General features: G+C 38.1%; 1 protein-coding gene across 2 annotated transcripts in view; it reads right to left on the bottom strand.

Moving 5' to 3' along the window:
- amon (prohormone processing protease amontillado) overlaps positions 1-11,950 on the bottom strand; it is a 64,719-nt gene extending 52,769 nt beyond the window's left edge. For both annotated transcript variants that reach the window (XM_090173647.1, XM_090173646.1), the window contains exon 1: positions 11,447-11,950. In XM_090173647.1, the coding sequence (XP_090029773.1) occupies positions 11,447-11,632 (186 nt within the window). In that variant the 5' untranslated portion in view covers positions 11,633-11,950. The remainder of the gene's footprint in view (positions 1-11,446) is intronic.
- Positions 11,951-13,458: the final 1,508 nt, after the last annotated feature.

Raw genomic sequence — 13,458 nt, 5'->3', positions numbered from 1 at the left:
AGAAACCAGGTGGTACTTGTACCGATTGAAGAAACCAGGTGGTACTTGTACCGATTGAAGAAACCAGGTGGTACTTGTACCGGTTGAAGAAACCAGGTTGGGGCCTACTTCCTCGGTAGCTCTATCTATATCTTGTACCGAAGCTTCCGCCATCGTAACGCGCAGTTAACTGCCAAAAACTAAATAATTCTAGCGTTTGACAAATGTAGTTAAATTGTTCGAATTTCGGATTTTCGAAAGGTTATAAGAAACAAAAGTTCAAAAGTCCTTTTTTCCGACAATAGCTAATTTATATAATTTGTGTACGATTGCCGTTTCTCTTTATCGAAAAATAGCTATATTATCTAAATAAAGAACTTGACCGAAAATCATAAAACAGTTAATTAAATTTACGAAATAAAATAAGTTTACACATTAGTTTTCATTTGGTTGAAAAATTAACTGTAAAAAAAAGATTGACATAAATAATTTTAATTACGAGTTTAGAATTCCTTAGATAAACAAAAGTATTAAACGATAAATAAACGGTGATAAAATTAATCAAAATATGAAGTGGTTAATTTATTCGGATAAAATTAATCGAATAATACGAAGAACAGCTTTATTCAAATAATAATTTATCGGAAAAAACTGGAAAATTTTATTTATGGATAAAGGTTTACCAATCCCCGAGCCCTAAACCTGTTCTACGAGCAGGTTTTTCTGATAGGTATCATGAAGGTCACACGCGCGTAGAAGATTTCTGCTTGCCGCCATTTTGATTGATTCATTTTAAACCAGTTTTGAGCGTTTTTGCGTTCAACAACCATTTACGTCACGATAAGCAATCGAACGGTAACGCATCAGAAGTATCGGATTATTTTACGGTAGTTGTTGAACGCAGCCATAATTGTTTTGTTGATATCAGATCGTGAAAGCTATTTCGAATGTCTATATTTTCAAAAGGGACTGCTGTAGGCTGTGGAAAATAAAGATAACTTTATCCCTACTCGTTTTTTAGAACGGATTTAACCTCATTACTATTAATCCTTTTTTTTCAGGGGATCTTTTTGAAATGGGATTGATAAATTCCTAAGCTCTAGGCATGTACATTATTTTCAAAAATATAATTAGAAAATTTAGAAAGTTATTACCAGCTTTGATCATATGTCTAAAAATACAGTCAATTATACAAGTATGTATTTGTTTATATTTAGGGATAATGATCAAAGCCAAGATAATATAGAGCTCCGTATCCTTGATTCGAATTCTGAGAGCTTTCCGATTGGCAGTTTTGTAACGAAGCGTTTACGCACTTCCGGCACGTGACCTCCGAAAAATCGTTCTCCATCGGTCGCTGTATTAGTTCTATCACGGCCAACTTTGATGAATCGCTGTTGCGTGAACAGCGCGTCATCAAAGTTGGCCGTAGTCTTATCTAATGTTTTCGGAGTTCCAGCAGGAAGTGGGTAAACGCTATTGACTACCCGCGAAGCTTTTATTTCGAATCTAGGGTATCCAGGACCGTAGCTAGCAAAAATTACGCCCGGGCTGAGTGAAAATTTAGCACCCCCCAATAGGCTTAAATCGCTTATAGAAAAATTATATTTTGGTGCCCCTAGACCCTTACGCCAGTGGCGCCCAATCCGTCTGCCCCGCCCGCCCCTGCCTAGCTACAGCCCTGAGGGTATCAAGGGTATATTATGTTTGATCATATTGAACCTGAGTCTCCGAAAACTTCATTAATTTGCATATTAATTGCAATAACAGCACTTGACAGTATATTGTAGTTCATTTTAGCTCCTAAGCCTTGGTTGTTCAAACCGGTTCGTTTAATGGCCGTCGGTTTATCAGACGTAGAGCTAAATGCGTGGCGGTATAATCGGCATTTGAAATTCGATGACGTCAAATATTACGTAGGGTACGGATGACGCAATATCTGTGAAACAAACCGTTAGTGAAGAAATAGAGCTAGTAATTAGGTTACATATGCTTCTAGTATTGTTGATATCGATTTGAACCATTTCCTTCTTATGGAATAAATTGCGATGAGAAATAACATGGGCTATCCGTCGGCATCTAAGTATAATTTAGCCCCATTACGAGAAGGGATTGGTGAATTAGGAATAATAGAGTTCCTGGTTTTAGGGAACCAATGTATCTTTTTCGGGAAGAAGGAGCTTACTCTTCGATTGTTAGCAACGCTAAAAATCGACTCAACTAGGCAATTTTCCCTAAGTAGAAATAACAACATTTTTGGTATATTTATCAGGTACAACACTGCCATCTTTCAGCCAAAAGCGTACCTCGAAATGAGCCGTAGGTTTTTGGGAGGTAGCCAAAGGTAATCGGATAATATAGAGTATACACAATTCGATAACAGCCCGAAAAAACCCATACAGTTCCCTCGGTGGAAAAAGTCGAAAACTTTCTATAGTTAGTTTTCTCGTTACTATGGAAAAAATGTATCTGGGAAAAAGTTGGGACTGAAGTGGAAATAGGAGGAATAAAACATGGTCATTAACATAAAATTTGAATACTTTTGTCTCCCGTGAGAGGGGGCAGGCGAAAGAGGGGGATGAGTTTCGAGTAGAGCGAAATCGATTTCCTTATCGGATGCGAGAAAAGAAAAGGTTTTTATATCTCACGGTCAAAAGGAAACTTTTAAACTATTATAATAGTACAGTAAAGCTCTCTCGAAAGAGGCTTCGCATTTGAAGATAAGTATTATCATCAGTTTATAATGTATGTCTTACGAGACAAGTATCAGTCTCTCTATACTGCAAATAGGATTCTCTTTTGGAAACGTATACCTTTGCCGGATCCGGATTATTTTCCCAAAATTCGTTTTCGGAAGCAATTCTAATATTCAATTACGCGGTAAAATATAGTTTTATAAATAACTAAATATCCCTAGATAGTATATTTTTTTACAGTTCACATTGTGAGGCGGAGTAATACACGCGGTTGATTTAAGGAGGGATGCCGCGGTTTGGGGCCTAGATGCGTACTTCTAACGTAAATGATAAACTATATACTTCTAGCATAATAATAATAATAATAATTATAATAATCAGCTAGGCTAGTACCCAAGGCACCACCTTAGGCCTAAGTCATCAAGCGACTTTTGAAGCCAATAATTCAGGTGGCAGGGTTACAATGCGTAGGAGGGTGGTGGCCAGCCCTGCATGCCACGTAACATAATTACTCATAAGTATGCCACTGTACCTTTATTCCATTCAATAATCTTCACTAGCGGTTTGTTTCACCACGAACCAGTAAAAAGGTGGACTACGTTAGATTTTAACCTTTTTATTCATCCTAGTAATTTTGGGAGTCACACTATTGGCTACTAACATATTTATTTCAGCCAATGGAAAACCTCTAAATTGAGAAGGAATCTTTGGTGTCGGAATTTTAGTCAGCCCAATGTAGCTTTATTGAAATTTATAAACTCGCTCGGTTTGTGCGGATGAAGTTAAATAATGAGTAGTTTAGAAAAAGAAAAGGTTAGGGAAAATGACCAATACGGGTCGGTTCAGTGATCGCTTTCCGAAAATGGAACAAGTCGTCGAAGTGGGATATTCCACCATCGTTATCAAAACCCATATCAAGCCTAGAAGAGTTAGGCCTAGGCTCAAAAGAATCTGCAAAGACTCCAACCTTGTAGATGCCCCAGAAAAGCTCAACCTGAATTTCAACTACTTTTTCCAATAAATCTGCTTCTTTTATTTGACAATGCAAATTTATTTTAGAACCTAAGTCTCCGAAAACTTCATTAATTTGCATATTAATTGCAATAACAGCACTTGACAGTATATTGTAGTTCATTTTAGCTCCTAAGCCTTGGTTGTTCAAACCGGTTCGTTTAATGGCCGTCGGTTTATCAGACGTAGAGCTAATTGCGCGACGGCATAATCGGCATTTGAGATTCGATGACGTCAAATATTACGTAGGGTACGGATGACGCAATATCTGTGAAACAAACCGTTAGTGAAGAAATAGAGCTAGTGGCATACTTTTGAGTAATTATGTTACACCTAGGAGCAACAAACACAAGGAGAACGCAGCTAGCCTTTAAACACGCTAACGCAGGGTTGTGTACAAATTTCATTGGACGAGCCTTTACTGAAGGTTTTACTGGCGGAGGGAAGACAATTTCCGAATTTCCCCTTCCGAAGGCAGCAGGCGCTAAAGCGTCTAACCAATGAAAAGTGTACACAATAAAATGCACGACTTTTGACAGGTTGCGTTCTTCTTGTGTAGGGTGCTGTGTTTGTTGCTCCTAGGTTACATATACTTCTAGTATTGTTGATGTCGATTTGAATCATTTCCTGCTTATGGAATAAATTGCGATAACTTTGATATTTCTGTACGTGCCGCGCGAGATGAGAAATAACAAAAGTTTTCATCCTTCTGCACGGGCTATAGATGATGGGCTGTAGGTCCCCCAAACGAGGCCAGAACCTTCTTATCTCTACAGCGTATGCGCTGATCGTGAAAACATTATTTTGTTATTTCTGTTTTTGAAGGAAACGAGGATGGCTTTACTCAATCTTGACGTCCACCAAATTGATCAATGTTATTTCATATTTATAGGAAATGTTACACTGTACATTTTTATCTTATTTTCAAGGTTTGAGGGGTATTTTTGTTGATTTATGATGGGAAAAATGGATGCGGCGGGGTCGGTTATTCGTCAACGAATTGGAATTCGTGGAATCCTTTTTTCAGTTTTTGCTAAATTATACAATATAGATATTACAATCGATAACGGCTTAAGGAATTCGAATTGATATCTTTTGAATGAAAAATTATAATTTATATCTTTTGAAAGAAAATTTAGAATTGCTATCTTTTGTTCTAGAAATTGGAATTGCTATCTTTTGTTCTAGAAATTGGAATTGCTATCTTTTGTTCTAGAAATTGGAATTGCTATCTTTTGTTCTAGAAATTGGAATTGCTATCTTTTGTTCTAGAAATTGGAATTGCTATCTTTTGTTCTAGAAATTGGAATTGCTATCTTTTGTTCTAGAAATTGGAATTGCTATCTTTTGTTCTAGAAATTGGAATTGCTATCTTTTGTTCTAGAAATTGGAATTGCTATCTTTTGTTCTAGAAATTGGAATTGCTATCTTTTGTTCTAGAAATTGGAATTGCTATCTTTTGTTCTAGAAATTGGAATTGATATCTTTTGAACGAAAAATGATAAATTAATTCTTTTGAACTAGAAATTAAAATTTTCAAGATACAAAATTCCAGGCAGAGGGTTAGTTTAGAAAGCTCAATGTGGAACTCAGTTTGTTTCAACATTCTATGAGACTAAACTCCAAGTATCTAAGGCTTGCTTCTGTTCGTTAGCCGCTTCAGATCTAGTCAATAAGCGCTTTACGTATTCCGTTCAACCATCGCATCGCTAAGCAGTAGGATATCGAATGCAGCGACACCAAGCTGGTCCAAAATCAACTACTATTTGACGTTATTTCGCTGAATTAGCACGTTCTCTTAGATTGTCAGATTTTGGAAGCAACTCACAAGTGGTGGTATAGCACCAGTGCTACGGAAGTACAAACAAAACCCTTTTTCATTTCATTTGAATCCATGGAGATCTCTCAAACACAGGACTAATTTTGGTTTTCTTAAATTGTCTTTTGAACAGATAATGCCTCCCTAATATACTAAGGCTGATGGAAGAGCGTTTAATTTATAACACGGTCATTTCTAAGTCATTACCTTTACCTCAACCTGAAAATATACTTCCAAAGTAAATCATACATGAATTTCAAATCGTTGGCGGCCAGGTACCAATAACTGACGATGGTTGCTTGTGACTTAAATGTTTTATTACGTTTCACATAAGTGTTAAAGTTCCCAATCTTCGGTGTGTTTATTTCTAGGGGAGTGACATTCATAAAAAAATTTAAATCAACTTGAAAATAACGAGATCAGGACCAAAATTATTTCCAAAACTTCGAAATCAGCCTATAAAACTAGGAATACACGAGAAAATCTTACTCTGAAATCTGAAAATCCATTTTCAATTTTTGAAATAACTTTGAGGTTCAAAATCCCGTACGCAAAATTCGAAATGTTCGCCCCTAGTGTGTAAGTACAAGGTGCCAGGTGACTTAACGTAGCAATACTAGCAAAGGTTCCCATTATAAATTTTCATTGGTCAGAGCACATACCAAAGTATTTTTTTCAGGGTTGGCAAAAACAGGTTTTTGGCGGGACATGTGGGGAAAACTGGTAAAAACCGGAAAAAATGGAAAAAACCGGAAAAAACTCTTTTCATGCTAAATTAATCATTGATATATCTATTAAGTGACTAATTTGGTCATTGCGAATAGGAGAGATGAAAAAAGGCCAGAAGAAGAGTGAATAGAATAGAAGAATATACTGCTTTTATTATTTATTTTTTATTGAATTTTGCCACTAGAGGTGGAAAAAACCATGGAAGTACGATTTACCACACGGTTTTTAACAGGAAAACAATATGTGGGAAAAACCGCGGAAAAATCTAGTTATTTTCCACCCTTGGTAAAATTGTGCCAACCCTGATTTTTTTAAGCTAAAAATAAACCATATGAAGTAACCCTTACCTTAACCTAACATAAATAAAGCAAAACACCCAGAAAATAGGCCTATTTTTAAAAACCACGGAAAAGAAACAACATAAGGTTGGGAACCGTTGATACGTTTCAGTGGCGAAGCGTAAGTTGTTTATTTTTCTCGCTAGAGGGGCTCATCGTTAAAGTGCCGATGCGTAAGTTGCTTATTTTTCTCGCTGGATGTGCTCATCATTTCAATGCCGAGGCGTAAATAAGTTCCTTATTTTTCTCGCTAGAGGGGCTCATCGTTTAAGTGCCGATGCGTAAGTTACTTATTTTTCTCGCTAGAGGTGCTCATCATTTCAATGCCGAGGCGTAAATAAGTTCCTTATTTTTCTCGCTAGAGGGGCTCATCGTTTAAGTGCCGATGCGTAAGTTGCTTATTTTTCTCGCTAGAGGTGCTCATCATTTCAATGCCAAGGCGTAAATAAGTTCCTTATTTTTCTCGCTAGAGGGGCTCATCGAGTCATCGTTAAAGTGCCGATGCGTAAGTTACTTATTTTTCTCGCTAGAGGTGCTCATCGTTTCAATGCCGAGGCGTAAATAAGTTCCTTATTTTTCTCGCTAGAGGGGCTCATCATTAAAGTGCCGATGCGTAAGTTACTTATTTTTCTCGCTAGAGGTGCTCATCATTTCAATGCCGAGGCGTAAATAAGTTCCTTATTTTTCTCGCTAGAGGGGCTCATCGTTTAAGTGCCGATGCGTAAGTTGCTTATTTTTCTCGCTAGAGGTGCTCATCATTTCAATGCCGAGGCGTAAATAAGTTCCTTATTTTTATCGCTAGAGGGGCTAATCGTTTAAGTGCCGATGCGTAAGTTGCTTATTTTTCTCGCTAGATGTGCTCATCATTTCAATGCCGAGGCCTAAATAAGTTCCTTATTTTTCTCGCTAGAGGGGCTCATCATTAAAGTGCCGATGCGTAAGTTACTTATTTTTCTCGCTAGATGTGCTCATCATTTCAATGCCGAGGCGTAAATAAGTTCCTTATTTTTCTCGCTAGAGGGGCTCATCGAGTCATCGTTAAAGTGCCGATGCGTAAGTTACTTATTTTTCTCGCTAGAGGTGCTCATCGTTTCAATGCCGAGGCGTAAATAAGTTAGTTATTTTTCTCGCTAGAGGTACTTGACTTTTCGAGTAAGTCGTCAATACTACGTCACTACGCATCGCGGATATATAAGTAATTAGTTCAATTAACCTTCACATTTTCGGGATATAATATAATTATATTTTTAAAATGGAATTGAATTTTAAAATGTATGCTATAATTATAGATTAATGGTAGAGAGTAGTCTTTCGCATGATATAAATTTGCGCGAAAGATCCGATTAAGCGATACAGCACGAAATTTCCGAACTCGAAGGTATGTATTATAATCGTGGTTAGCAGGCTTTTATTTTCCGTCGAGTCGATTTCTCTTTGTTGGATTCCGTTTGCGTAATCCGTCCATCGGCGTGTCATTTCCATAGTTCCCCCAAAATGCGGAATTCCAATGGAGGGGTTGCGCCTTTTAACGTCTTTACAAATTAATGAAATGAGTCTCGAAATACGAAAATCGGGGGGAATTGTCGAACAAACTATTTAATTGCAGGCACGAAAGAGAACAAATAAATGTGTTCCGTTTGCTTGCCGCGAGACAGAAATTGCCGCATTTTACCAAAACCGGGAGGAGATTCGCCGAAACTAAAATCTAATTAACGAGTCTATTTACTCTCTTTGCTTCGCCGTTTTCTTTTTGCCGTTACTTCGCGGGATTTTAACAAGTTCAGCGTCCACCACCGCGTCAATAAGCGTCTTAACCCCTTGAGAATAATATTTCGCCATGCAGACTCGTACTCTCTGGATAGCTCGTGTTTCCCCAAAAGTAATTTTCTTCGCGCCGCGATAATTGGCAAGAAACGCGATATGCCTTTCACTCGGAACGCGTCAATATGGCGGCCGCCATTGTCGCTTGCGGACTGACATCAGACCCTTCTCCCGGAAAAATTGTTCGTTTTTGTTAACGTGTCATCTAGTGATCGGGCTTTCTTCCGTTACAAGCCGGATAACACGAAATCAAGGCGTCATCTGGTTGTTTTGCGGTGACCTCCAGGTAGGTTAGATATAATTGTTACATGGCCTACTATCATAATACTGCCGAGATATACGAAACGTATGAGGTTTGCCAAAAATCCCGTAGCCCTGAATAAACGGCCCCGGTCTATGCTTATTTTGGGTGTTTTTGATACAGAGTTATTAGATAGTGAGGTTGAGTGAAACAAGCTAAAGGCTTAAACGGGAACGTCAGAAGGCCGTGCTTCCAAATTCAATTGAAGAGATAGTCATGTGAAATCAACTGACAACTAAAGGTTTAAATGGGAACGTCAGAAGGCAGTGCTTCCAAATTAGATTCAAGAAATAGTAAAATCGGTTTATTTATTTATTTTAAATAGTTAAACAAACAACTAACAAGTTTTGCTAAAACCTATGGAAGATCGCGTTAAAACACTTCACTACGAGAAAGAAGTTGGGCGTAATTTTGTGAATTGTGAGTCTGGAGATGGTTTCAGAAAATTCGAAACTGATTTGGAGATTTTAAATTATGAACTTCGCCTGGATTTATGTTTTTTTTTTAATTATTTATAAATTTTTGAGATTTCAGCATTTCTAAAATCTTATTTTTCCTGTAAAGTGTAAAGGATTTATCCTAATTTCCGATCCCCTCACTTCACTCAGCTTTAACGCAAAAACTGCAAATATTGGTCATATATGGTTGGTTTTTATATTATTATATATAAATAAGTGTGACACTTACTTATCGAAGCCGTGAGAGGAGGGAGGGGGGATTATATTTCATCGAAGCCGTGTATGGCCAGAAGTAATAAATAAGGGTGGCACTTACTTATCGAAGCCGTATATGGCCAAGAAGTAATATTTCACTTAAATTTAAGGTTAATAACTAAATTCGTGATTTTATTATACCTGCTTAAATGGAATATGGGCACGAAATAATATTATCGCCTTCTTGGAGAACTTGTTTCTTCCGTGGCAACAATTCAATCTTCCGATCCTAAATATTTTACTCGATGACAAAGTACCCCGTAATGGTCTCAAATAACATAATTAAAAAGTTCGACAAATGGGGAATATTTTATCTCGCGTGCTTTATTTTGGTCAAGCTTTTTTTGCACATTTTTGCACTTAGTAACAATTTTGGAGTAAGTCTAGCGAATCATTCCAAGTCCCAAAATAGTCCGCGCTCTTAAAAGTGTTAAGAGTTTCGTGGAAACTGTGCTGCCGGGATTTTCAACGTTGAAAGCGGCAATTTCGAGCAAAGAGGAAACTGCCAGTTTTCGAATTAGTTTAATTCGGGGGGAGGGCACTATGCGGTTGTAGCTGCACTTTACGGTCGGGGCCTTAAAAGCCCCCGCCTTCGCTTACTTACTAAAAGGCTTTTAATGTCCGCTACTGAGAATGACCGAGATTGCGTGCCTGACATAAGCGGGAAAACGTGTACCCCAGAGATTGGAAGAGTCTCATTTTAGAGTTTTATAGTCCTCTAATTTCTCGCTTTCCAATATATTAAAAGTCCTTATAAAACGCCCCGTATTGATCAATAATTTATATAAGGGTTATTTTCCAACTTTTATTTGCCAAGGATAAATTCAACGGTGACGTCATGGAAATTACTCTATATATGTTTAAGCAGAAGGTTGTGATTAACCTCTTACTTTATAAATATTCCTCTCCCGGAATTGGTAATATTATTAGTTTGAAACATGGTCCTTCGCGGGTTCCCGCTGATTTTTCAATACACGTTTTGTAAGAAAAATATTGCTAATGATGTATACTAACTTATTAAAGCTATATTACAGGAATAAAAAATGGTCGATAAACCACTATTAAAACTATAACAGAATAAAATATGATTTATAAATGACAAAATATTAATAGGAAGTACAATCTTACCATTTTACATAGACGGAGTAATACACGCAAATTTGCGACCATTGAAATCTGCCCCGAGCCTCAAAGATTACGCGGTGCATTTTTACAAGCTAGTAAGATATTAACTTCTCATTTAAATAAAAGTGGTGTCTTTTATCGCATTTAAAATAGTACTGCTATTAAAAAATATTTTGTTAAATTCAAGAACAATTTTAAATAAAACATCTTCGAGGAAATCGCCGAGAAGTAATTTCTCCGACACCCAGGACTCGCAAGTTACTGTTTATATAGTGCTTGTTGAAATAATGGAAACTTTTCACCTGTACCTAATGCTACAAGTGTTTAATTTTAAATTTTAATAAATCTAAGATGACGTTTCCACTTCGTTATGTCGAAAATTGTTTGAAATTTTACGCCCAACATAAACAAGGAATAGTTTCGTCAGAGGAAAAGAGAGAATAAACTTTCATTTTATTGATAGACTTTGCCATTTCGAACCATTTTTAAGCGGAGCAATAATAAACTTTTACGCGTAGAGAAAAAGGATCTAGTTCGTAATCAATGTAAAGGACAACCATCATATGCGGGGTCTAATCAGAGCATTAAATTTAAAAACCCAATTTCAAAGTACCATCAGGATTTATGATCAGTGCCTCTCTCTGCACGAACAAACGGGAAAAAGAGCAATCAAAATTCAACAGCGAGCAGTTTCGTTCCCTCCGCTAATATTCTAATCACGAGCAAACACGCGAAAACCGCGTATAGGCTGTTCAAAATTATCAAACCCTCCCTCTCCCGACCCACCCACCCGCGCGATAAATCTTCGAATAACATAGCGGTTCAACGTGACTGCGAAATGCAGAGTTAGGAGCGCGTCATAGTGAAGAATTAGAAAAAAGTGGAGAGTTCGATTTGAAAGTAGAAATACTTACGGGCCCCAGATTGACGAAGCCGTTCCTGTTGGCGACCTGGTCGGCTACTTGTTTTCCGTGATCGGCGTTGAGCCGCACGTAGAAGGAATTGGTGAAGACTTCCGCGGGGCTGTTCTGGCTGGAGATTCGAAGCCATAAGAAGCAGAGGAGTAACGGGATTTCCCATCGCAGGAGTCGGACGAGCATGTCGTGGCGCCGGGAAAGAGAGAGACTTGGCCTAAGCTGCTGGCGGTGATACCGCGTACGATCTACCTAACGAGTCGTTCGTTGAGTGAAAACAAAGAGCTTTTAATTTACGGGTTCAATTAACTATAGTGATAGGGTTGACTAGTCGAGATATAAGTTTATTATGAAACTAAGCATATTCGTGCCGTTGGCGGATTGGAGTCTATCGCTGGTGTCTGGTCCGCTCGTGAGCGGCTGACTGGCTTGATCGCTACCTTCTCTCTCCGTGCGTTCCTTTCTGTCGTTCCTTCGGTCGGGCGTCGCTGCGAGAATACCAGAGAGGCTGGAAACCCCTGAGTTTACATTCTCTATCGATTACCCGCACGGTGCGGTTGCGAACTGGAAGCGGGGACCGTTTGACGTCATTGTGACGTCGTCGCGAAAGGGTATGGGGGATGGCTGCCACTCGCTCTTCCCCCCTCGCGCAACCTTTCCCCTTCCCTGGCTCCTCCCTTTCTTGTATACAGTCTCGCGGATTTTTATTAGGTTCACCCCCCCCCCCCGTCCCCTATCCTATACTCGATAAAGATTCTCGAAGGAGATATATAACCAAAGTTGAATTAGTTTGATAAAGGCGGGGGGGGGGCGAATTATATTTCAAAGATTGCGCACGATCCCCGTCGCGGCCGCTTTTCATTATTAGCGGTGTCACACCGGGTTGGTGTTCGCGCCAGTTATAAACGCACGCGAGCGTTTCGTCGGAGAGGTTTTGAAGCTGATGGAATAATTAACGAATAGAAAACCATCTTTATTTATTTTTTTATAGATTAAAGTTTTCCACGTTACAAAATATGCATAATACCAGAAGTTCATAATAAATACCTTCGGGGAATGTATTCCATTTCTCATTGAACCCATTTTGATGATAGATCATTCTGCGACAGTCCAGAAACCGTGGGCGCTTTCCATTGGTTCTTAGTATTATGACGTATTTTGAAGGAAAAAAAGTAGTACCAAAAATAAAATAGCGTCCTTAGACCAAGCTGGAAGCCAAAATTATAAATTGATTTATTAAATTTTATTGCAGCCTGCGTGTATTATATTACTCATTTTAACTGGTTTTCATTAAAAAATGCGATTAATTTATCGTCTAGGAAATAAATTTAATTGTTGAAGACTGTTTCGAAAAAATACCCTCCGAATCAATTTTGCTCAACCTGAGACCAAGTCTTATTTAGAAACAACCAGACCTGTTTCTGTTTTGTATCCAGAATAATGACAATAATAATCTAAAAGTGGATATACATTTAAAAAATTAATTAAATACTATCAACAATGTATTGAAGTTACTAAGAATATTTCAGCATAGCATTAACCCCTGGTACCATCAAGGACAGTAGATACAGGGACGAGAAAGTGTATTGGCGGCCTCTGTTGGAATATATCAGCTAAAACGACCTAAACGCAAGGAGAGTTAGTTGTAAACAAAAAAATGGCGGTCACCTAATTTTAGCGGTTCTTGACGAGGCTTAAGTGTTCAAAACAAATGGGCATTTTTTTATTTACGCTAGTAGTTTTATTTTTAATTTAACATCAAAATGGTAAAAACTAACTATAATAAAACTGTCCATGGTGAACCACGTCTTAACAATGGCCACGGTTTGTTTACATCTAACTCCCCGTGAATATGAAGACGTTTAATATCGAATTTTTTTTCCTGCTTTCTCGTCCCTGTATCTACTGTCCTTGGTACCATCCTCGCAGCTTTTGTGGAGAAAGTTCGTCTGCATTTAAGGCGCATTCAAGGTCATACCATATAGCAAACTTGAATGGGAAAGCAGACGAAT

This window comes from Leiobunum rupestre, chromosome 4 (assembly GCF_980474605.1).
Source record: "Leiobunum rupestre chromosome 4, qqLeiRupe1.1.hap1, whole genome shotgun sequence".
NCBI lineage: Eukaryota > Metazoa > Arthropoda > Arachnida > Opiliones > Sclerosomatidae > Leiobunum > Leiobunum rupestre.
The sequence above is the reverse complement of the archived record's forward strand: the minus strand, read 5'-3'. Positions and strand labels throughout refer to the sequence as shown.